Raw genomic sequence first — 25,568 nt, 5'->3', positions numbered from 1 at the left:
CTACCTGATAAATACCTGAAGAAGACTGGGAGAAAACAGTGAAAACCAAGCCATTGGATGGAATTGCATGCAAATCATTACATTCAGTACATACAATAATAATTACTACGTTATTAAACAGAAGCATAACATTATTATCATTTAGAAGCAGTCGAGTGATTGCCACTATTGATGGAAATAATATTTTGTTGAATTCAGATACCATCGTAAACTGAGTATAAGCATACTAGAGAAAAAAGATGATTAGTAACACGCCTATAGTTGGCCAGTCTGTGAAAAGGTTTCATTATGGATGCCTGAATGTTTCTCGGTAACTGGTAGCACAATTTGAACATACGCCCTTGTATGTGAATTGCTTTTCCACAAGCAGATAATTTAAACTTGTTGCACGCCTGTGATGTTTGAGTTTATAAAATTTTTAGGAATGTCACTATTGGCAATTAGATCCCGTTCTGACCCCCTGAGGCCATAGCCCTACCCACTGCGAGGAATAAATAGGTTAGATTCATTTCTGATGATGATGATGTAATTTTCTTCTATGTATAGTTTGCGCAGAAAAAAATACCATAATAAAACACCATTAACTAACTTGTCTGGAAATGCTTCGTCTACTATGGCTCTATTCCTGGAATCCCGTCCAAGTACAAGAGCACCAGTGCAGCTGTCGGTCTCCAAAACATGTAGGGGTGTTGCAAATCTAACCCCTGCTACGAAGGTAGTGACAAATGTATCTTTTGATGAGTGTTTTTCCACATGCAGGCATGTTATCATCTTCTTTCGGTTGCACACAAGGTTAAAAGGCATTAAATCAATTTGTTTACAACGAGACCACAACAACTTTAATATTGATTCTACATCAAGATCCCTCACACATGCTATTGTCAAATGTAATTAACATTTGAAACCTAATCAACAAGATAAAAACAAATTCCTTTTCAAGTTGGAACAATTAGAAAATGTTTAAAAGAACTCTACAAATTTCTCCTTCCTCACCTTTCATAAGTTGCCTATACGGAAGAAGACAAACCAACTGTTTTTACAAATATTCTTCCTTTCCATTATAACTTATTTAACTTTTTGTAAAAATCATGGAGACTGTCGAAGCAATTTTCAAACAGTAATATATACTTTGCATATGGCTTTTGCATGTGTGCAAAATATGAAAATGCCTATGTATTCTTAAAAATTAAATGCAGTTTAGATATACAGTTCCTAAAGATCGCAAGACCAATACATTTTATCACGGCATTTCATCAGGATTAAACCCATTGCTAGGTGTACACAGATATGATGTACACAAAACTGGCCAATGACATTTTCTCACAACATCAGGTAACCCTTATTTCTCTCTGTACAAGAACGCTAATTAAAGTAATATGCTCTGCAATTCAGAATCTAAGGCAATGAGAAGGTGATATCGTTTTTACCTAAGTAAAGAATTTAAGTTGACTAAGTAGTGATTAACAACGAAGCAGGACGAAGGATACTTGAATTAGATGTGAAGGAACGAAAGGGCCTACTAACAGCCTACAAAAATACCATTAGAATTTCAAAGTTCGTAGATGACCGGACACACATCCCAATCTTTTTTCTCCTTTGCTTCCCAATACCCTCCTTTATAAACAAAAATTTCACTATCTGAAAAATCGTCTCTTGTATTTTCAAACCAGGTAGGAGTGTATTCCTCATAAACTTTACCTGCACGTCTAGCTGCCTCTGCTTCGGCCTCTCTTTTCCGTCTCCTTACTCTTTGTTTTTCTTCTAATTGCAATTTAAGTTGATTGGCTTTGTCAAAATTTCCATCCTCCATCATCCTTTCATCCGGTCGCAAACGAGAATCCGTTGGTGCAATTCCATCTTCCATTTCATTCAACGAACAAGTAAATCCTGAGAAGTTATACATCAAGGAAGCCTCAGGCCTACAATAGAAAAGAAGATGTATTAAATAGCAAATAATTTCTTAGAATCTGCATGTTGAGTATAGAGCAATAATTCATCAACTTATATTTCAATTGTTGATTACTCAATAAACGATACAAATCCAATTGTTAAAAGCTAGTCCCAATACCTCTAAAAAACGAAGCAAATTGTAAACCAATTGAACATATTTAAAAAATGCAAACACCAAAACGAATCTAGGCAAATCAGACAACTTGTTTTATGAGCAACTGTAACAGCACAGGGAATATTTGTTGTGCATCTCGTTTCGCAGACATCTATTTCGCTTCTCCAGTTACTTCTGTTTCAAGTCTCGTAAGTTTGAAAAATGATGCCTACATTTTTAGTGGAATTACCGCCTCCTTTCAGGAAACCCAGAATTTATTTGCTGCTATTTCTTGTGCTAAGTAATGAATGATAACAACAGTGCCAACAATATGCCTTTATATGTGAATATCCTAATATCAAGACATTACACTTTCATATATAACATATAACAACCAATGCCATGGAGTAACAGGCCTCTGCATAACTGAAACGGCAAGTTAAAATGAAAGTGGCAAGTTGGCAAAAACAGGAAACTGATACACATCCGAAACTTGCCTTATATTGGCGCTTAGACAAATCGGGAACTGATGCTTCCCAGCTCCTATCCTAATGGGGTATACGATTCCAAGCCCCTAAATTTTTAAAAATACCTAGCGTGACATAAGGTATATAATATAAGCACATGACAGTAATAATTAAAAAAGGGGAACATACTTGAGAGGTTTCTTGACCCAGAGCATAGTTGGTGGAAGGGTCTGGGGGTTGCCAGCTTTGCTAACAGGGTTTCCCTGTGATATTTTGGCTCCAGGCTTTAACATCGGGTCTCTATAGACGACTTTTGCGCATTCTGCTTTCTGATCCCAGATTCCAGAAATTACGTAACGAGTTACTTTCTGACTGTCAACAACGTAACCCGTAACCTAGGTTAGAATTGGAGAACTTATTAAACAAAAACAAAGCAACAACGATGAAAAGAAGAGATTATAGGTTAGGCGAAACAATGGTTGGAAACTGGCTCGTAAGCTTCAAAAGCAAATCTAAAAGAGCAAGTAGCAGATATAAGTCAAAGTAAATCTGTTCTCCAAGGCCCCAATAAGAAACACCGCTGAATATTTGTTTCTTTTTCTGAGGAGATCCTTGAAAAATCTAAATTTCATTCACACCACAAAAAACCTTGTTTTTCACCATAAAGGTTAACCGTTTTCTAACTCAACATTGACACTGCAAATTAAGACAGTTATTATTGAAGTAAACCATTCATGTTTAAATTTTAATCCGTAAAGATGATAACACTGACCCTTTTCGGCTTCTCCTTTGAAAAGTAACTGTATGCGTGGTATTTTAGATGACATTTTTCGCCAGTCGTATGATTTGTAATATCCATTTCTCCTGACTGATCTATCCACAGTTTGCCAACAATTATATTGTTTACAGTAGTCGTAACCTTTTTCCAAGTATAATGATTTCCAGAATTGGTAAATTTACAATGAGCTGTACCGAGCGGAGAAACAAGTAGGTATTTCCCCCTGAACTTGCTACTCATTGTGAAATTCTGCCACAAAGTCCATCCTCTTCCTTCTGCATGATGAGCTATTGACGGGGGGTGATGGCTGACCTGAGAGAGCAAAATAAGAATAATTGATCAGTTCAATTCAACTTGAAATTCACCGTTTCGGTTCTGTTTGCTAAGACCGAGCGCATGCGTACCACCAAAATCAAAGCAAAATCAAGCTGCTCTCTTAGATTTATTTTTGCACCGCCCTTCTACAATCTCCCACACCCATAAAATGAGAACTACTTTGCGCGTTTGATGAAAAGAGTCTGTATTTCATCAGGCAATTTTGCCAGTTCAACTTTTGGCGCAAAATGAAACTATGTTTTCTAGCTGTCATAGAAATTCTGAGATTGCCTTTTATAGGCTTTGCGTAAAAACACAGTAACATGAAAATCGAGTAGCTTGATTATCAAACGAGCAAAAGCGTCTTTCACAATCACTTGACTTAATGTGAAAACCTCTCGACACCGCTCGAGAAGTGTCTGGCCTAGTCAAGTGAAAATTCAAGAGCATTTTGCTTTATTGAACAGAGTGCTCATAACAAATAAGATGTTTCTAATATCGTCCAGAGCCTAAACATGTAAGCAGGCTCGAAGAACAAGCAAAATAATACCAGACGAATTTCGCATCTCAGAATTGGCAAATTCACTAAGATCGAGCTTGGTCATTAGTTCTCAGGAATTTATGCGTGGGAACCAGAGTGTAACATCTAATTGAAAAATTTTTTCCTGTTTCCCTTTAAAAAATATGTAAAAATTTTATTTATGGCCAAAGATACAAAATTCTGAGATTTGTTAACAAAGATACAACAATGACATACTCCAAAGATGCGTGAATTTGATAGAATGGAAATCAACATTGAACTGGCGGATGAGGGAAAGTTCGGAAGCAATTAGTGACATATCGAGAATACACAACCATATCGCCATATTGTCTCTACAACCAACTAACTCGCGCCCATTATTCGCTATGCTGTGAGGACCGCATATTCGTAACAAGATTTGCTTTACTTGAACGATAATTAACAGACCATCTGCTTCAGTTATAGCATGATTCAAACGCGAGTTACACAATCAAAGCCACTGTCAGAACACAGTATTAGTATTTGTCATGCAGACGAAGCGTTGACCTAGGAGCTGTGAGTTACTTAAGAGCAATCTCTGAGAGCAATCGCTGACGAATATAATCTATTTTAGACAATTATCTAGATAAAGGATGACATAGCTATGTACACAATGTAAAAAAGGCCAGAAAAATTTCCAATCGAAGTGACGCTGTATTAACAGTAGATTTGTTTTAAAAAGTATAGCTGGAGCTGATGCTCTCATTTTAGCAGTACCTCGTTCACAAATAACTTTGAAATAAAAAAACACCTCACTGACTTTCTGCTTCTCAAGCTTGGAAAAAACTAAGTAAGATGCTTAAAACCTATTGCATTACTTCAAGTAAAATGGTCATCAAGGGTTTTCCTGTAGTTGAAGACAAGATAAGATGAACTTTGAGGTGAAAGAGACTTTTAATAACGATGTACAAGCACAGAAGTAGGAAGAAAAGGAAGATTTGGTATGGATAATTATGAGCAGAAGCACGATTCTCTAATATGGCGAGCTTCTTAAGCAAATTCGGAAGGGCTTCTGACTGCTAGTGCCCCTTAGCTCAGTGCACAATCAGCTTACGCCCTCTGTCCCGACACAGAATGACCCAGCAGGGTAATCACTGACCTGTTCTGCCAATGACCTCCATCCCATATCTTCAGATCTATCTGACTCGTAGGTTTCGCCTAATAGTGGATTGAACGGTTTGCCAGTTCTATCTGCTGTTGAAGCATAACAAGAAATAGTAAATGCAGCCAGATTACAGATCTGCTCAAGTGACGATTCACACGAAGCTGCCCGGTCCAGTATATCCGAATATTCTAATTCCTCAGTTAACCTTTGTGTCATTGAAAGTGGTTCGTTAAAATTAACCTGTAAACGAGAAAAAGTATTAACAGTCAACTAAAGATATTTAAATGACGTAGTAAGACCACAAGGCTTGCTAAGCTTCAGATTTCTTTGTCAAACAAAACAATAAGCTTTCTGGATTGCTACATGCCATTCCTGTTATCAATTATTAACTGAAGTATTGCCTTTATTTTTCAAGTTCACTAAATGCTTTCTACATCACTGAAAGGACAAACTGCTTTGTGACAAAATCGACAATAAAAGTATCTAAAAGTATCTAGCAAAAGTACAGCATCCACATTACAAATATTTACAAACAAAGAGTTTTTTCAGGCATCAAAAGTATATAAGGTGCGAAATAAGACTTGGCTGTAGGTTCTCTGTCATCGTCTAATGCGTTCATTTACTGATTAAAGACAAAAAACTTGAATACAACGAGCGGTGATCTTTTGGAGCAAATGTTTTGAGTAAAACAAGTCTTTTTGAAAAAAATGTATGAAAAATCAGCTGAGAAAAATTAGCAATTGCATTACTAGGTAAAAAAGGTTCGAGCCAAGTGATCGCAGTATAACTGATCAGGTTTGAATTTTAACACCCGTTTAAGGATCGAGCAAAGACAGGAAGAAAATGGATATAAGATAAAAATGAAACTTACTGGCATCGGTATTTTCGTAAGCTCTTTCCCAATACAATTTTTCATAATGCTCCACAAGTTAATACTAACATCAGGCTTCTCCAAAATTCTAGTCCGGTAGACACGTTTGACTTTCTTTGACATGTCAGTCGCTGACGGTACAAGGTTCTGCAAAAATATTGAGACTATTCAGTTGAGATTACTCTAAAGATTCTTGCCCCTACCTGTGTATTGTAAAGCAGTAACAGTGTGCAGTAAATTGGTTTCTGTTTCAGTGTATTTGTGGCTCAGTGTACTTAAAGAAAGTTTCATTTTATTCTAAGAAAACAATCTCACCATTCTTTGAAGTGAGTGGAAAACTGTAACGACTTTAGCCAGCAAATCATATTCAGGTTTATCAGCAACAATTTACTAATGTCTAAACTATACGTCTTTGCAAGCAATAAGATCTTTCTTCGATGCAAAAGTCATGTCTTTTACGTTCCTCGTATCCCAGACTACGTCATCAAGCTATCGTCTGATACAACAAATGTGGACATCGCCCGAAACGGCCATGAATATAAGCTGCGATCAAACGATGAAAAAATCTCTCATCGCGTTCTGCAAAACATATCCACCACTCAAATAGCAAATATTTCTCATCAACAATGCATTTCAGGAGTCGCTTGATAAAACACGTTGCACCACTGACCAACAGTTTGGTAAGCAACTAAAATCAAGTTAGGAGTGACATTTATCGGCCACAAATGATACAACAACAACATTTCTGCCAATCATAGCGGCATTTAGTCACTGACTGCAGATCTTCATCTCAAAAGGAAGACTTTGTTGCAGACTTTCATCCACTTCATTTCTGTAAAATTCATAAACTTGCAGGTTGCAAACTCGCCAACACTCCAACACCATAAAAATGCAAGGGCAATTGAACAGAAGGATTTTCAATGAAGAAAGGCTACATATAGTAGAGAGAGTACCAAGTTTTATCAATAACAGCCCGGAAACTTCGCGCACGGGTACATCAATTATACAAGTGCTCGTCTGCAGATTCTCTAAAGATAAAAGCATCGTGGCACAATAACAGTAGAAAATGCAGTCTATTGAAACGTTAAAATAATGATTTTTATCGCCCTATTTACTGGTAAAAAAACAACAGGTGTTCATAATAGTTGCTACTTTCTTTGGGATAATGGATAATATTTTAATTGCAAATGTGAACTTGTTGCGGGCCTTATGAATTTTTCATGAGACAAATCTATAAAAACGCCGCTCCATATATGCTAATGGGTCAATCTGCAAAAGAGAGAATTTTCTTGATGATGAAACACAACTCATCATATTCCGGAGTATTAAAAATTTCATTATTGCATTTTAGCAACTATCAGCAAACCCAGCTCCATCAAATCAAATCCATTGAGCTAAATTTCTAGACTCACTTGTTCTTCTATCTACCATACTCAGAAAAGCTTAACTTAACCATCAACTTTCAAGTCTAACGCTTTTGAATCACAATATTTTAGAAAAAATAATTGGCATACTCTGTCCATTTTGCACCGGAGAGTTCAGTCTTTGATCACGTGGTACATTACAGAGTTAGGATACCCAGATTTGCCTAACGTATGAAGTGTTTTTAATAAAATAACGTTATGACAAAAAGATATGTGAATGATCAGCAGCGTTTAAGCAAATCATGTGATCCAGAGGTGACTTTGACCAAACGATCCTTAGTCATCTACAGATGAACAAACTTACTCCAGAGAAAATTATCACAATATTATCCAAAGATTTCAGAAATGATTTGTTAGTGGCAGAATTCAAGAAATTTTGCTAATGAAAAATGCTTGTGATGTTTATTAAAAACGTGCTTTTACCTTGGAACAATTCGTCACATATAGGAGGCTATTCAAAAACATCTTTCGCGTGTTACAGGGAATCTTTTCTAGAATAGAGCTAGGCAAACGTGAAGGTTTAAACATAATTTTATTGCTTATTTTAACAATCTCCATTTCATTTGACTCCATTCAAAATATCTGTGATATCTTCCTATACACAATAACTATAGTTTCTTAAACCTCCTTAAGACAGAGATTATGACACATCGTGGACAATATAAACATAATAACGATGGTGCAAGGATGGCTCAGTGGTTAAGGTCGAGGACTACAGATCCAAGGGTCTGGGACTCGAGTCCCTCACATAACCAAACTTTCACTCAAAGCTAGGGGAATCGCCGCTGTATTCCCAGGCGTAGGAATCACGTTTTGGTCATATCGAGAGGAAGGACCAGGATACTGCTTGATAGGTATTGCTTCTCAGTGTCCTTAAAGCAACCTTCGGATGCTAGGTAGAAACAAATACCAACACAAACACGAATACAAGTACAAATACAAGTGCAAATAATAACGATATGATAAGTTTTGTTTTATACTGGATCATCGTGACCATAAACTGACCCAATCTGACAGCAAAGTCCAAGGTCATACTCACAATTTGAATCATCCCTGATTTACCTCTTGAAAAACAAAATTCTTCCTGTAAAAAAGCCTTTATGAGACGATACTTAAACATCAACTAACACAAATGTTTGTTCCATGACCAAACACTGTGAAGCTTCTACTTTTACCGTGGATAGGAAAACCGTCCAACGCTCTTCTAAAATTGTACTTGGATGACTCTATAGTTCTATAGCTAGGATACGAACTATTAAGTCGTGGTGGATAATAGAATAGATCTCGTTAGGTGGTCCATTCACCGATTAACAGGAGGGTTATTGCAACAAATCTTACAACAGGTAACCAAGCTGGAAGAATAGACGTCATTTTGTGAGAATCGTTAAACGTTATGAATAATGTAAATTAATAGATTTTGTAAAAACACAAGGCTGGCAAGAAACCGTCAGAAAATTACCAAGAGAATTCAATGCTGCAAGCAATGACTCAAGTTATGGATTATCGTTGCAAAAGGTTAATATGGATTAGCAAGCAGGTAAGCATTCAACCAGTTTACGAGTTAAGACAGTTTAATAGTTATTTATCCAAACGTTCAAGATTTTCGTCACAGAGTACAGTAATAAAACCTAATCCTTTTCGTTATACACTGGAAATAACGAGCTAAGAAACGTTCAGTCGGGCTATTCTATATGATGAGCCGCTTTGTGTGACGTCATTTCATGGGAGCATGACGGAAAGAAGACAACAAGATAGAATAGGATACCTATTATTTGAAGATCTGTTCCATAAAATTTGATCAAACTAAACAAAAAACCTGAGATACTTGTTAAATGTAGTTTTTAAACAAATTGAATCAAAATAAAGAATAAAAAATCTAAACACATATTCCATCCATAAAAATCAAAACAAAAAAAGCATCGTGTTAACTGACAAAAGAAGAGCAATTCGTAAAATGAGATGCTCCCCAGTTGCACACAGGAACAACTTTTTACACACAAAAAGGCCTTGATATTGAACCGCCCAGAAACCCGCCAAAAGATATTATGGGCCAAAAGAAAACCGAGATACATGGACCACTCACTCTCTGCGAACGATACTAACTAACTACAGGGTTTCGTAGACCGAACCCTCGTGGACCTATATTCATCATAGGCCCCAGATTAACCCCTTGCCCCTCCTTTTTTCAGAACAGCGTATTTAGTTAACCACCTGCTACAGACAAAGTCAAATTCAAAAAAAGTTTGAACACTTCATTAATAGATACCAACTCATTCTATTTCATTCTTCGAAATAAACCAGTAACGCTTTAAAAATATTTGATTTTCGAATAGAATGAACGTGCTTAATATTGAAAGTCTTGCCTTAAATGTTAGAAAGTGCCTTTGCATGTCAATATACAGAAAATTGCTGAAACAGAAAAATCAAAGGATGTATTGAAAAGTTTGCAACCTGATAATGAATAAAGAAGGAAGGAATTTAATGATGTCTACAGATCGAGAAATGTATTATTGCCTCTTCTCCATTAAAGACCTCATTATCCAAGAAAAAAAATCAGAGTAACGTAGACGTGGCTTATAAAGTGGATCTTGGAATTCAAGACAGTTATCAAATGACTGGAGTTATAGCTTGACTCTGAATTTGGAAATATCCAGAGAATCTATTCATAACTAGAAACCAAATACACAAATCAAAAATCCAGAATTATATTATCATCAAAATGCATTTCATGATTTGAAGGTTACTGACCGAGGTTGCATCAACAAGTAATGAAAGAGTCTCTATATCAATGGCGTAAACGGAATTCTTGTTTCTACTACGATGGTTCACCTGTCAGGAAGTAGCAAGAAAGTTGCTATAGGGATGTATAGAAATGATATAGGGATTCAGAGAGCCTCCATAGGACCCGTTGCTTTATAGGTAGTATCATACACAAAACCTATTTATCACTGAAAGAAAAATAACTTCAAAAACAAACTGTCTTTGACCCTGTCTCAATAAACCGCTTCATAAAAAATTCATATCTTTATCAGAGAGGCGTGTCCGGACCCAAACGCTCCATCTGCCATGGACATAAAAGCCGAAAGCCTTTTTCTCTTAAAAACTCTTTCTCTAATTATCATTGCAACATCTGCACCCACAAATAAAGATCGACAGTAATATCTGTTTATGGGTCCTGCGAAATTCTTACGCTACGATATGTTGGAGCAGGATGACTTGTATGTCCCTCAATGGCACTTGGCACACATCATGCCAGTCCCTCTTTTGCTTGAATTGTTGTTCTTTAGGTCACCCATCACATCGTTAAGACCAAAAATATCTTAAACGTGTTAAAACGGAAAAAATGGATGGCATACAAATCCCCCATCCTGGATGGCACCTTTCACAAGAAGCAGAAGTGCTACACTCTCAAATATGATTGAAAAATGTTAAACCAATTTGTAATTTGTGAGACTTGTTTGCCAAGGGCAAAGCAAAGCAGATGTAGGGGTATATTTTAGTTAATGACAGTCTGAATTTCGACTAGTTTATTATCTCTAGTGATTAATGCGCTAATCCTGTATCTCAAAGAGGCCTTTCGACATATTCTTTAAGAATCGGCGGTTAATTCAGTTAAGAGATGATTAATTATGAGACGATAAGGATACCTAAGAAACCTAAAAACTAAGCCAGAAAAAGGACGGGTGACTCTAGCAAAAAAACCTGCTAGCCAGCCAATCTGCCATTATATATTTCTTGATGCTTGGTGTCAAATGTGCGACAGTTCAGTTAAAGATTCGAGTCAAAGATTATTAATCATAAGAACCAGAAAACTAAGCATTATGGATAAGGATTAAACGAAGATAATGAAATTTTGGTGTGTAAAAAGGTCCCAACGTGGCATCTTCAAAAATACATCCCACTAGACTAATTCATCAGACCGCCAATGAAGATCAGACAAAAATCAACCGAAGCCTTCTACCTCTAATAAATCATGAAGACAATCAGGCCATGAACTTATTTGTAACTAAGAACTTGCAGGATAAGCTCGATAATGTAGAAAAGAAGTGCGGTGGTTTGTTGTTTTCAAAGCGTCGAGCCTAAACTGAAACTGGATCGGTATAATAATATTTTCAAAACAAACGTGAAAAACTTTGACATCAACAAACAGTGCACAAAAATAAACGATACTGATTGAAATATGATTCGAAAAACTCCATGAAATATCGTCAAAAATAAAAAAGTGGAGCACGAACGGACTTCTTTTGAGTTAACTTTACATATCGAACAAATTTATTTTCAAAACAACTGAGAAAATATTCTACAAAAGAATTCGTCGGCAAGTTAAGATCTTTCCGGCTACACTGACTTAATTGAAATTATATACTGTTTATTTTTAGCAGAATTATCAACAAATACCAGAAAAGTGTCCACTTACCGGCATTTGGCCTCTAAGGTCGTATGAAATTGCCCTTCTGTGTCCAAGTTCTTGATGATCAACCCCCTCCAAATTTCTCTCAGAAATCGATCGTCTAATCTGTGATTTATTTTCAGTAGGCTTCTTAAACTCCTCTGCATTTTCGCTGGGAAAGGCTACAGCTGAGTTAATTGATAAAGTGTCACTGGAATCGTCAATATCCGAGTACGGATCGTTACCCCCTTGTTCTTCGTACGAGTCTTTCCTTGCCTTTTCACCACGATCCATGCCAAACGCCTCCGGATGCTCGGACATTGCATCAAAAAACTCATCGTGGTCGTCTTCATCTTCTTCGTCATACTCGATCGTCCCACCGGGGCTTCGGGACACTGCCGAGTTGTTTGGATGTAAGTTTACGACTGATAACGATTTGCTGCGGATGTCCACATTCTTGCAAACTAGCTCCAGCTTGTTATGTTGCTTTGCCAGGGTCTCGACTGTTTCCTCTAGCCGTTGTCTTCTTTGTCGCTCTAGATTTAACAGTTTCTGGAACTTCTTTTCATAGGCCTGTGCAAGGGCCAGAAAATCACTGCAAGCCTGTAAATCAGTTCAAAAGCCATCGTTTAGAACGGGAAGGCTAGACTAAGCTCAAGTTTTAACCGAACAATGGGTTTATATATCAATCTGTATTTCTTGTGACTTAATCGCACACAAAGGCGAAACCGCGTACTGTAGTTATACAGTATAGTATTGATTAGCTTTTTGTTTACTCACCAAACAGAGTTTCAAGAACTTTGGCAGTAACACGATAAAACAAATTTGACGGCTTTTTTCGTCACTAAAAGCGATGAAACAGTTCGTCGCAAAAACATTATCTTTTCCCTCGATAAAAGACTACCGCGCAAAGCAAAAGTTAACAAAGGAGACGATTTATACAAACTGATGAAGGGATCGTCTTTCTATATACTTCAGAAAATAGCAAATAGATTGCTTTAAAAAAGATTTGAGCAAGAAACAATGCCTCAAAAACTTGTGGAGAAATTTACCATAAAATGATGCATCTAAATTTAAGCCAAGTTTCATGTTGAAAACCACCTCTATTCAAAACCTAGTACATAACTACTCTAGTATGACCAAATATGTATCTAGCAGCTGAACAGGCCTAACAAAGAAAGCACGGTAAAGGGCTACCAAAGGTATCGCCCCTCATATAAAAATAGATACCTGAACTTCATCACTAAAACTACGATTCAATGTCGTAACAAGTGCCTACAGCTTAAATTGCTGAAAATAATCTTTCCCCGCTTTCAGTTTCATGGGTGGCTATCTGTGGGACTTGCCAAGCCGTGCAATGCCACGAGTTTATTATTTGGTCATGAGGTATGAAAATAAAAAAAGCATACATCTGAATAACCAAGTACATCCAGTCCTTCATGTTTTACGATACAAGGGGATTGTTTAAGGGTTAGGCATTACCTGCGGAAAATGGAAGCCCTGCCTGAATTGTAAACATCAACATTCTCAAAGGTTTAGATATAGCAAAAGAAAACCATGTGAGGCATTATTTGAAGCCAGGCATTAGTACTCACATTTATCATAGCATTCGAGGTAATTCTGAACAGCTGTGATTTCTCATTAATATTCTTCAATTTGCCGCTAACGTCTTGCATATCCTTACCACTTCTGCTATCTACCGATTCGGTGGACGAGCGAGTTTCCTTGTCCACTAAATCACCGACCGATCTCTGTAATGATGCGCCATGATTGTTAACAAGGTTATTACATGTTATTAGGTCCTCCAGCTTGCTCGAAAGCGACTTCGCCGTCAGGTCATCTTCATTGTCAGTCTCACTATCGCTGTCGTCGTTTGCTGAAAAATTAAAGTTCTAAGAATAAACGACAGTATAGCAATTTCATTGTCAAGATTACGCAGACGAAAATGGCGGAAAACATCAAGTTCCAGTGAGCAAAGTTTGCACGACAAAACAGTCATATGTGCAAATTAACATATTTTGCAGCTGGTGTAACTACTTTTAGCTAAAAACAGCGCAGAAAACTTGCAACTCTGCTCCTACCAGTCCAGTGTTGATAACTCTTTTATGTGGATATCATCCATCCATATTGAACTGTTGGGAAAGGTCCCCTGGACTATCCCCTTCCAAAATTCACCTATGCAAAGATTATAGATTCGCCTGTTCACGCAGCTTTTCGACGGTTTGCAAAAACCTTTCTTACTGTTTTTGAAACTTTCTTTTAAATGATTATAATTGCTATTGTATAAGATCAAGAACCTATTTTTACGCCTCGCCTTTATGAGTCTGGGTAAGTCACCGGATGTTAGTTCTGCTCCACAAAGGTCACAGCAAGAGCAAAATCTGTAACTTCGCTTTAGAGTTTATAGGTGGCGAAAGTTTGTAACAGTTAACTTAGACATAGTCTCTACTAAACTGTTAAAAATAAACAATTACTTATAACACACTTCTTACACTTCATTTTACATCGAAAATCTACTCTGGAAAATAAATGACCTGAAACAGCATTTATAATGTTTAAAGAGTTGTCTGCCGCATGCACAACGATTAAACAGCTGCGTTGCCGAGAGAGATTTTCCGTAAGACCAAACAGTTCCAACTAGACAAAACAATCTAGGTCTAAAAATGTTTTAACATCAGAATTACTTTTCTGTGTTGGCAGCTAATATCATTTTAGACCAGAAAAATTTAGAATATTTTTAGGATTTTGAGAAACTTTGTGCTTTGTTAGATGCTAAAGAGAAATTTCAGCAAATTCAAGTTCACATGGGGTTAGTTAACTAACTGGCGGCATGAAAACTTGCCAATAAGCTTTTCATGCTAAAAAATTTCAATTGAATTTGCAAGCACTTCAATAAGATACTTGCTGTTGCTTTTTTGAGAATATCCTAACGATTAAAAACAAACAAAGTTCAATTGTTCGATAAAATTTTAAATTGGGCTTTTTGTATATCATTAGGCTAACATTTGATTGTCAAATATTCGATACTGGAAGGAAAATTTGACGTCTTATGAAAGTTCGAATCATCAGACTCTGTACTGTGACCTCATTTGGTTTGACCTAGCTCTATTCGTCCTGGCTTGTACTTGATCACTTCCCAAATCATGATCAAATACGCTACACAGCGGCAAACAAGCAGGAATTTCCATGTTAACAATTTCAAAAGCTGCAAAAAACGTGGATCAATTTTCCTCTTACCCAAGATCTTTAGAGATCGGCGCACCAGCAAACGCGTTAATCGTTTGAATTTTATGCGCATTTTCAGTTTGGTATTTGAACTCCAGTCGTTTAGTTCTCAAAGGTCATCACCATGAAGAGAATTTGCTCGCCAGTCGACTGCTAAAAAATCTTGGACGCTGAGATCGATATGAAAGAAAGCAATCCGATGACCTGATTAAAGGGTCTCTTGGTTACGTAAAACTGGCCTGAGATCAGCGATTCAACACTGTCAAAAAACTTGCAGCAATTTCGAAGCGAATATGAATGATCCTTCTGCTGAATCGACTGTAACAGAATTCCTGTTTGTCGCGTATCGTAACCGGCTGCTTATGAACATCAACTGTGAACATCATGCAACACATGTAACATTTGCGAGCACGATGCATTATTCCAATACTTCTAAATTGGCAAAAAATAGCATCCCAACGGTAAGAAACTCTTTAACCATGACTAGCTAAAGTCACTGGTCTGCTGTTTACTGAGTCGGGAACCAAGTAAACATATTATGCTGCAACGATCTGGATTATTAAGTTACCCGTTCTAAACAAAATAGCAAAGTCTTACATGCAAGCTAGCGCTGTAACGGCCAGTGTTGACGACAGGTGATGCGTATTGAACGATATTGGGTAGACACGTTGTGTTCCTGATCAAGCATTTGGAAAATCAATCAGCCATGCACTGAACACTCGCAATACATAACATGCTTGTAAATGCTTGTATGTGGATTGCTACTGGCGATACCACCCTATCAGTGTTTGAAGATGGAACGAAATAGCAGAAACACAGCACAATGAAGCACTTTTCGTCCGACAATTCAAAGTAAACACGTCGGATAATGACAGAAAGTAAACAGGAAAATTATAAATCTCCAGGTGTGGATCGAAAGTAACATGAGATGAAGAAAGGTGCGTTTGATTGGTTTTCTGTTTTTGTACCAATCATCGACCGCTAACATCTCACCTAGTTCAAGAGTCCAAGAGAGAAAACGAACTCTTTCTGTCTACATAGGTCGGGATCCTTTTTATTGATGTAAACAGATTCCAAAACTTCTAGATGAAAAGATGACCTTGCCTGCCCAATGATTCTGAAATCGTCGTCACTATATGTTTTGGCACACTCTGGATTTGTGAGCAAAAGTTGACAAATTGTCAATTCACATTTAACCTGGGCGTTTTGGTTAATTCAATACGCCGTGGCTCGCGGAAAATGTGGTTTTATTCTATTGAATAATCCGAAAAGTGCTTCTGTACGCTATGTTAACGCAATATCTTGCCACCTTCAAATATCTTGCGGTACCAAAAACCTTTTAGCATGTTTCAAGACAGGCTTAAACTGTCCGTTAACAAGAAGAACTGCATATCAAGAAGAAGACTGCATATAAATTGTCAAATTGATTTTGGCGACTTAAACTATAATTTAACAACAAGTTTGTTGTATCTACAAGAAAAGTGCTCTGTTTTTCTTCTAGTTATAAAGAAGTAGGAAGCGATTGATTATGCTATCACAAGCAAAATAGGAACAGCTGTAAAAGTGAAGCAGGAGTGAAAACAAGAAGTAAATAATACATAGATAGATAGATAACAACGGTTGGTGGCGGTTTTATTGCTAATAAATGACATCCAGATCTCACTGTTTCATAAGACAAATGTCAGTTACTGTAGCACCGAAAAATATGATGACAGAAAATTTACATGTAGACCAAAACTCTGATCCTTAATCAAAATTGAAAGTAAAAAAGTTTTTAGGTATCTTTCAAACAAAAAGGATAATTGAAGTGGTGCACTGATGCATCATGTTGAGACAAGCAGCAGTTGACCAATAAAATGAGACCTAATTCCTGCTTAAAATTAACCATCTTTCTCTCATCCATCGTCAGAGTAGAGTAATTTAAACCTAAGAGCTCATATATGATCTGCCATGGGCAGAATAAATTAATTGACCAACTCTTGCACAAGGAATGATTTATTTGTTTCAATATCACAGTTTATGCCTAAAAGCCTACTTCATCTAGTTGTAAATGTAACACCAACAGTCATTTTCCCTGGCTCATTAAAAACTTAAATGAACTTGAGAAATAACAAGAAATGAAAAAAATGGTTAGATTTCAAATGATTAGATGTGCTGCTTGAGAGCAGCTTGTTGATCAAAGAAAATATCAACACTCTTTGTCCAGTGGTCAGGTATTATTTTTGAAGATGGTAAGTAGGCTGACAAGAGCCCTCTTGACTAAATTTTGACTTTCTGAGATTGTAAAAATTTTGTAAAAAATTACAACCTTTGATCACAACATGGCATAGAGATTTACATACCTGACTGTAGCATCTTTATAGCTTTATGCTTTGCGAGCTCCAGTGCAGTTACCCATCTTTGACGCTCAACTTCTGAGCCAGCTCTTAGATGGTAGACCTGACTTCCAGCATTAGAGATAACAAAACTGCAGGAGTCAATGGTATCTATAATAGCACCTGCAAGGTTTATGGTCCCTCTGCATGCATGATTCATCTCCACAGGGCTCCTAGTATGTAACAAAGTGAAACTGAATCAAACTTCAGATAAGTGGGTTAATGATTAAGTGATGGCTATCCCATTAAATTGATTACTAGCTCCTTAGAAGTTACACAGCCTGTTTGCAGAAAACGAAAATGACTGAAATTTTTTGGGAAATCTTTTGAAAACAAACTTACAGACATTTGCATGGTGACTGTTTAAGGAAAGCATTTGGATAAGTTGAAAAAAAATTTGGTTCTACAAATGAATGAATCAATGAATCAGAGCAACAGACAAAACCACAGTTTTATCCCATTTTCAACAGAAATTCAATGTTGACCACACCTCTATGAAAATTTTCAAAAGAGTCCACACACATTAGCTTATACAGCAGCCAATCACAGAAATTACATAGAAAATTCAGTATTAATGTAGCTGGCAGCAAGTAATCTACTTGTAGCATAAATTACCAGCAGACAGCTGTGAAGCAGACAATAGCTAATTCAAACATAGATCTAATTTACAAAACACTGAGAGCAATGGCTTGTTCCACATGGCATAACTCAAACATTTCAATATAAACAGCTTGCTTCATACAATGGAGAAAGCTAATTTTTAGGATTTGCTAAGGCTTATGATATTATAGCCAATGCAAAACAACATTCATTTGGTCGTTAAAAATGAAAGTCATATGCAATTTAATAATTTTTCCATTGCTTAATAGTGATTTTTAAAAAGCATGAACATGATCACGTAGCAGTCTAAATGAAAGCCTTCTTTATTTTTTAAAAAGACTTGCTTTCTATGGGAGCATTTTGCTAATACTCAAAGAAGAATGAATCTTAAGGCCAACTTGAAAGATCCCATCTTATATTCTATTAACTTTTGCCGAATCTGTGATGCAATAGATTTCATTAAATGTTCCAAAGCAGCTCAAATATAATTAGCTTCTACCTTTTAATATTTGATCAAATGCTTCTTTAATCTGATATCAGATTATGACTGTTTGTTTTGGAATTAAAAAAATGTCTTTCAAGTAAGTTCTGTGCCAGCCATTGGCGTTTGGCAGCTCAAAAAGGAAACCTGAATCCTTGCATTTTAAAAAAAATTCCCATTTCCATTCAGTTTGAATGAGACTTGAGCTGTATCTGAAGATATAATTTTTTTTGAATTACTGACCACAAAGTAGTCTTTATAATATGGGGCGTGCAAATGCACATGCAAGGCTGAACACATGCTAGAATTGTCCAGGGCCTGAAATATATTTCTAAAGCAGTGGGAAGTCGAATTGGTCAAATTTAAAGACATTATTCTCCAAGGTGTTTAATAAGTAATCCTATACAGCATAGGTTCCAAATCTTTGATTGGCTGAGAGACCAAAATTCTGCATACCCCATTAGCCAATCAGAATTCAAGAATATGACAACAAACGGGTCTTGAAGCTAGATTCGGGCCTATTTTGGACGTTCTTGCCACTACCCACAAAAAAATAAACATTTAAAATGTGTTGAAAGATAACCTAATTTTTTTTAAAAAAAATTGAATCTTTGAAAAATTTATGAAAAAACTGATGTTGTATGAAAAAACTGCCATCAGTAAAAATTCTTCTGCGATCGTTAGTTACGAAGGCTTGAAACTGTCCCTTTCAAACCCTTATAATAATTAGGGGGGAGGGAAAGCATAAAAATTACAGTTTTTAGTCCTTAAAAGTTGTTTTATCCACTTAATTAACAAATAAGAAAGCTTGAAACTGTCCCTTTCAAACCCTTATAGTAATTAGGAGGGAGAGAAAACATAAAAATTACAGTTTTTAGTCCTTAAAGTTGTTTTATCCACTTAATTACCTTTACAAGCCAATATTAAAATCTTTTCTTGTCGGCATTAATGCTTGTGTTACTGACGGAAAAAATCGCTAAATTCCACTGAGAGAAAATGCAGCCCATCTTTCTCATCATTTATGAAAAATTACTTTCCTATGAACATTTCACTTTCTTACCTTTTCTTTGATCGGGTAACTAACGATCGCAGAAGAATTTTGACTGAGTAAAACAGCAGTTTTTTTATAAATTTATCAAAGATTCAGTTTTTTAAAAAAAAATTTAGGTTATCTTTCAGCACATTCTACCAACTGTTTTTTGTGGGTAGTGGTAAAAACATCAAAAACAGGCTTGAATCTAGCTGTGAGACACATTTGTTGTCATATTCTTGAATTCTGATTGGCTAATGGGGTATGGAGAATTTAGGTTGCTCAGCCAGCTAATCAAAGATTTTGAAACTATGCTATCCTTTACTGGGTTTACAAAGGTGGCACAAAGAAGCTATGTCTTCTGCAGTTGCTATGTTATTGCGAAGGGTATACCTGATCAAATGGCAAGGTTTTTTCTAATATCTGCTATGATATCCACTATCATTAATAAGCAAGTCAGTGATGTTGGATGAACAACTGCAAATTTTTCTAATGATTGCAAAAGAATTTCATAATTACTTCTTGGAAATTTATTAACTAATAAAATTTAACATCTTTATGGAAGAATAAGAACAGTTTGTTCATCTATTTCCTTGGTTTCTGTTCAGTACGCTATGTCATCCCAGGCACAAAGTAATCAAGACATGGAAATTCCTTCACACCACTTATTTTCATATCACAAACACTTGGAGTCAGCCAGCTCTGTATCCTTTAAACTTTAAGACAGACATAAACATTAGACAAGGGGGGCGGCAGGAGTTGCGGGTGTATCTTTAAAAACAATATGCCCCAGCTTGAATCTAATCTATTTGATTTTTGTAGACATTGAAATTTTTTTGAAATAAAATCATTTTAGGCCTACAAGGGCCTCAAAATCCAAACTAGAAACTTTGTTTCTTGCGGGGGCAAGTTCACATGCCTGACTGCGTGACTGCGTGCCTGAAACCACGCACTTTTAAGAAAATTGTATTGTTATTTATGTGAAATGAATTCAAATAGCATCTTTGCACGGCCAAAATGCAAAAGGGTGCGGATGGAAAATTTGAGTGCACAGGCAATATATCGTGGGCGCACGACAAAGTTTCCAGTCTGGCTCAAAATGTGATTCTGCATCTCCAGGGGTCAGCAACAGCCTCATAATCAGGCTATTCTTACTTGAATCAACATGAGAGGCAAGATACTGCTACAAACCAACTTCTTTGTGTATGTTGATAACTTAAACATAAAAAACGAACAATTTAAAAGTATTTGCTCTATCTGGGCCAGGCCAAATCATGACAAATAGGCCAAAAAAATCTCTTTTTGAACCTGTCGAAATGCAAACATAACATGTTGGGTGTGAGCAGTGTGGTAAACTTTTATTAAAAATGCTCAAAAATAACTAGAAACACCAGTCATCGATCCTTTAAAGTATTTTGGCACAGGCAGTGAGTGAGCTTTAAGTTTTACTTAGGTGAGGGGAGCTTGACCTGAAAGTCAAATCTTTTTCAAAATAATGAGTAGGCAGTGGCCTTCATTGTTATCGTTAAAATTAATGAATCAGCGTTGTATTTAAAATAAGGTATAAAGTCTTGCTTTATCATGATTTATCTTCAAGCTGCATGATTATTTGGTGTTTTATTCCTTGCAAATCCAGCCCTTAATCCTTTCCAATCAATAAGGCAGAAACCTGACCCAGCCAGGCAAACAAAATGCTTGCGTAGCTTTAGTTTCATATTTTACTCAAATTTGCTACCATAAGTAAATAACATTTAGAGTGAAGACATCATAAATATAAATGCTTTCTAATGAAAGGAGGTTCTTCCATGTATAGGCCGTAGGCTAATGTTTTCAAAAGTCATATAAAAGACCCACTCCTACCTGTAATATGATAAAAGGCCATTCGAGAGAACAAACCATCGCTTTTGGTAACCTTTGATGTAGTTAGTCCACTTTAACAAGTATCCACGAAACTGGTCGGGACACATCTTACCATCTGGCATTTTCAGGGCTTGAAATAAAATATCGAAAGTTAATTCAATGCAGACCAGCCTCCATTCGCCATAACTGTTCTTGCTCTTTGGAGATATGGGCTGATTAGTCACGTGATTTCTTTCAGGTCTGGGGAGAGAAAGAGGAAACGTCGAGAGGTAGTAGAACAGAAACAGGACTTTCAGTGCATTGTGAATGTGAAGTATATGTAGTTTGGCAATTTTAACTTCCAAGCAAATAGAGTTCTATTCCTAAAATCCTGTTATTCCAATTATTGATAATAAATTGTATGCAATTCAAATGAGATTTCCATTTTTCCTACCTGTTTGTACATTCAACTATCTTCTTACGAGTCAAATTCTTAGAATGTTCGTACCATCTTCACTCGCCTTTGGACTTTGGAGCTTTGCCCAGAAAACGTAAATTCTCATTAATTTTGTAACATAACATGATTCAATGTTTGGCGTAGCATTTGGGGGCTGTGAGCCTTCAAATAATCTCCTAACATAACGCATTTGAAGAACCGAGTCTTTTTGGCAAATCGTTTTCGCTTCATCATGGGCAAGTACCATGCCTTTTAAGCCATGATTTACAACCACTACAGCCAAACAATTTATACACCAAATAAGCAGGGCCCGCGCCATAAATTTGAAAGTGGGGGCAAGGCTAGAAAAAGTAGGGGGCCAAGGCTTCTTACCCCTTTTACTGCAGCTTTAAAATTACTTCCTTCGCAAAAATTTTGGGGGGCATGGCCACCCCGGCCCCCCTGTGATGCGGGCCCTGACAAGTCGTACTTGTTGCCGAGAATACGGTTTTGCTAAAGAGACTGTACAATCATTTTTATTACCTTCAATAAAACTTTTTGAAATCCTTTCTCGGTGTTCAAATGACATGTTCTTTAATGACCAACATAAAGTTGCTACATAAATCAATGTCCTTTTCATATCAATGCTGGAGCCCAGGCACGTAAATAATAGGGAGCGGAGCGTAGGAGCGCGACGCCCCTTTAAAGTTTGGAAAATCCAATTACAATCGGTAAACGCAACTGTTTACTTGGATGTTTTTTCTTAAGAAGAAACTGAATTTACATTTTGGGAATTATGGATTTTAAAAGTAAAAATTTCAAACTTTATTAAAACTCACAGGGTGGAGCGAATCCATCCAGTAATCGTTTTCTGTTGTGAAGCCCCTCTCCACTGGATCTCAAATTGCACCGTTTGTTTTCCTTTTGACGGGAGTTGAATTAAATTATCTTGAAACTCTAGCAACAGTATTAAGCCAACAGTTTTAAAAAAATATTGCCCTGTGTTGATCAGAAAAACGAGTGTATGCTAATCCCCCCTGTTGTTTGTAAACGTCCTCAACTCTGCATCATAAATTGCTATGATAAAGCTGTCGAGGAGGCAGAAACCATTGCAGAGGCTGCAGCAGCAGAATTTGATCAAAGAAGAATGCTTAACCTGAATGTAAAGTTGGAATTTTTATCCTTCCACGACCCCCAAAAATTAACCACTTGTTTTCGCCCTTGCTGGAGTCCGACATACATCTAATTCTAAAACGAGGCCTCCTGACCTCATTGGATTTAGCCAATAGCATCTGCCGTACTCACATGCGAGTTGGCAGGGCCAGAAGCGTCATAGCTTCAACACACCATTTCGACTCACGGCCTCATTTTGAAAAATTCTTTTGTACAAAATTTTTGACCTCAGATTCGGATTGACAGCAATGATTTTAGTCTACTTGTAAGTTTTCATTATGATATTGCTCACGGTATTGATTTTATGACGACATAAAGATAAAAACTTTATAACAGTATTTGACCGTGGTTGGCGACTAGGGGGGTAAAGTTTCCCCCGGAACGATTTTTGCGATCAAATGCCTTACAAGTTTTCAAACTTCATTTCTCGGTAAAATCTAAAATACAAGCTCAAACAATATGAAAAATGGCATCCCGCCTAAAATTATGACGATAAAACCAAATCTGAGCTTAAAAAAGTCGTATAATTGTTTGGAGAAATTTCCAAAACGAGGTCGTAAGTCGAATTGGTGTATTCAAGGGACCAAGGTTTCGGGAAAGGCTTAGTTTGCTTATCGCTAATGTACATCGAAGCGAGTAGCAGGGCAACGCAGAAGGGACAAGGGAAGCGGAGATGTTAGTGTCTGAGAAAGGGTAAAATCAGCAATTAGTAAATGCCAATACGATGATATCGCTTATTACTTAGAAATTAACTCGAATTCTTTTCCGATCACTTGTGTCTAAAACTTTATCCCTCAACTGCGAACTGATCATTAAATCGACTGAAAGAGGTTGGTTGATTCTGACCGGCTTTAAGTACTCCAAAATTGTTCACTCCATCCCAATAACGCAAAGGAAGACAATATATCCCTAGTTATTATTGACCCTGCTCCGATTCTGCTAATACACTCCCAGAGGCAAAATTTGCCAATGAAAAGTTTACAATAAAAAATTTCTCTATTAACCACATATTATAATGAAACTCTATCCTGCTAAGGAGGATTGAAAATGAAACGTTAACCCTGGACCAACCACAAAACCAGAAGTGTACGACATTTTTGATTCAGCACTTGATTTGTGCCTTGTGTCATAGAGTAGGAGCTTTTATTGTGTGCCTGTGCCATATTTGTAGAGATATTTAATGCTTGGGCCTCGATATTTATCTTATAGTTATATCTTGAAGCTTGCCCTAAAATTTGTTACATTCACACATTTCTTGTGACATATAGGCTCAGTTCATGATAATATTCGGTTAACTTTTTACGGATTCGTAGTTTTTTTCAAACTTTGAAAACGATAAGCAGGCACTGCAAATACAAATAGCGTGACGGACTGTTTATTATATTTGATGCCGGACAGGTGGCTCTATGATAAATAACTTGAGGATCGAACATTCTGATGAATAACTTCTTGCGAAAAGTCACTCTCAATAAAGTACACTTGTATCTTTAAATAAAATAGGCAAATTCTGTAAAATTCTAAAATTGTCCTTTTGAGACTTCACTAATGACTAGTTGTTCATAACTTAAAACGACCTTTGTCACATCCTGTCGCATGAAGAGGCTTTTCACAAGCCGAGCCGTATCAACAAACATTTTCAAACAGAGGCCAATAAAAGTTGGCTTACTTGACTCTATCAGCTGTTTGTGCATTCTCGTGTCCATCCACAATGGCTTTATTCAAGCCTGCCTTACAGTAGCAAACATTTCCCATACGTCTTTCAGACTGCTTATAAGATTATTCAGAGCAAGATGTTTTTACTTCCAGTCTGTGTGCGGTGTATTGACTATTTTTCCAGACGAGGATCATATGAACTTGACACCTTGCGTGTCATGCTTGTCGTGGCGTATTTACAGCAAGTCTCCTTAAAGAATGTTTGAAAAAGGCAGAACACTATCTTAAAACAGTAAAACCAGATGTTTGCTGAAGCTCATAATCTGCTTTAAATATTGTAGTGAAACACAAAGGAGCTGCTTGAATTCTGCAGAAACAAGAGGCGATTTGATGCCACTACATTTGTTGTTGATTTTCTTTGCGATCTGTTTTCTGAAAATGCAGCAGAATAATTGTGATGCAGCAACTATAATTGTCAATAATGTTCCTAAGTCTGTAGACGAGGCAACATGCGAAGCTGATTTAAAATTCTGTTTGGAAAAATGAAGCCACCTCCTGTCTTCTAAATCCTGAAAATAAGGCACTTAATGACAACCTAAATTGACTTTAGAAACTTTCGTAAAAAACAAATAAAATAAAGTAGGGTTTAGGGGTATCTTCTCAATTTTTTTTAGCTTTTGTCGTAGATGCATTCATTGACACTCATCGTGGTATTTGAGGCCAGGCACTAGAAACCAGGGGCGTGTGGAGGTGTGACACCCATTCCAGCCATCTTTAAAACTCTTAGAATTAATTGGGATATT

At 36.8% G+C, this 25,568-nt stretch overlaps 1 protein-coding gene across 3 annotated transcripts; it reads right to left on the bottom strand.

The window, feature by feature from the left end:
- Window positions 1-738: 738 nt before the first annotated feature.
- Window positions 739-24,991, bottom strand: LOC135683117 (oxysterol-binding protein 1). Of its 3 annotated transcripts, none has more exons than XM_065198287.2 (10): window positions 24,779-24,991; window positions 21,525-21,764; window positions 17,521-17,726; window positions 13,549-13,829; window positions 11,981-12,556; window positions 6,140-6,286; window positions 5,263-5,508; window positions 3,284-3,601; window positions 2,701-2,906; window positions 739-1,919 (listed from the first exon to the last, which is right to left on the bottom strand). In XM_065198287.2, the coding sequence occupies exons 1-10, from the start codon at window positions 24,862-24,864 to the stop codon at window positions 1,550-1,552; spliced, it is 2,676 nt and encodes an 891-aa protein (XP_065054359.2). In that variant the 5' UTR covers window positions 24,865-24,991; the 3' UTR covers window positions 739-1,549. The 3 variants fall into 3 exon arrangements, with proteins under 3 accessions (XP_065054359.2, XP_088965245.1, XP_065054360.2); XM_089109119.1 differs by lacking the exon at window positions 24,779-24,991 and adding an exon at window positions 22,779-22,799; XM_065198288.2 differs by lacking the exons at window positions 17,521-17,726; window positions 21,525-21,764; window positions 24,779-24,991 and adding an exon at window positions 15,191-17,482.
- Between the last annotated feature and the right edge of the window lie 577 nt (window positions 24,992-25,568).

This window comes from Rhopilema esculentum, chromosome 7 (assembly GCF_057945365.1).
Source record: "Rhopilema esculentum isolate cy_ngs chromosome 7, ASM5794536v1, whole genome shotgun sequence".
Classification (NCBI taxonomy): Eukaryota; Metazoa; Cnidaria; class Scyphozoa; order Rhizostomeae; family Rhizostomatidae; genus Rhopilema; species Rhopilema esculentum.
Note: the sequence above shows the minus strand (reverse complement) of the source record. Positions and strands in the feature narration are given on the sequence as shown.

Coding starts and splice junctions, on each gene's coding strand:
- LOC135683117 (XM_065198287.2), bottom strand. CDS start 24,864: ATGGGAAATGTTTGCTACTGTAAGGCAGGCTTGAATAAAGCCATTGTG. Junction 12,557..13,548: donor CCTCGAATGCTATGATAAAT/GTGAGTACTAAT, acceptor ACTGATTTACAG/GCTTGCAGTGATTTTCTGGC. Junction 2,907..3,283: donor CAAAGGAGAAGCCGAAAAGG/GTCAGTGTTATC, acceptor ATTCTAACCTAG/GTTACGGGTTACGTTGTTGA.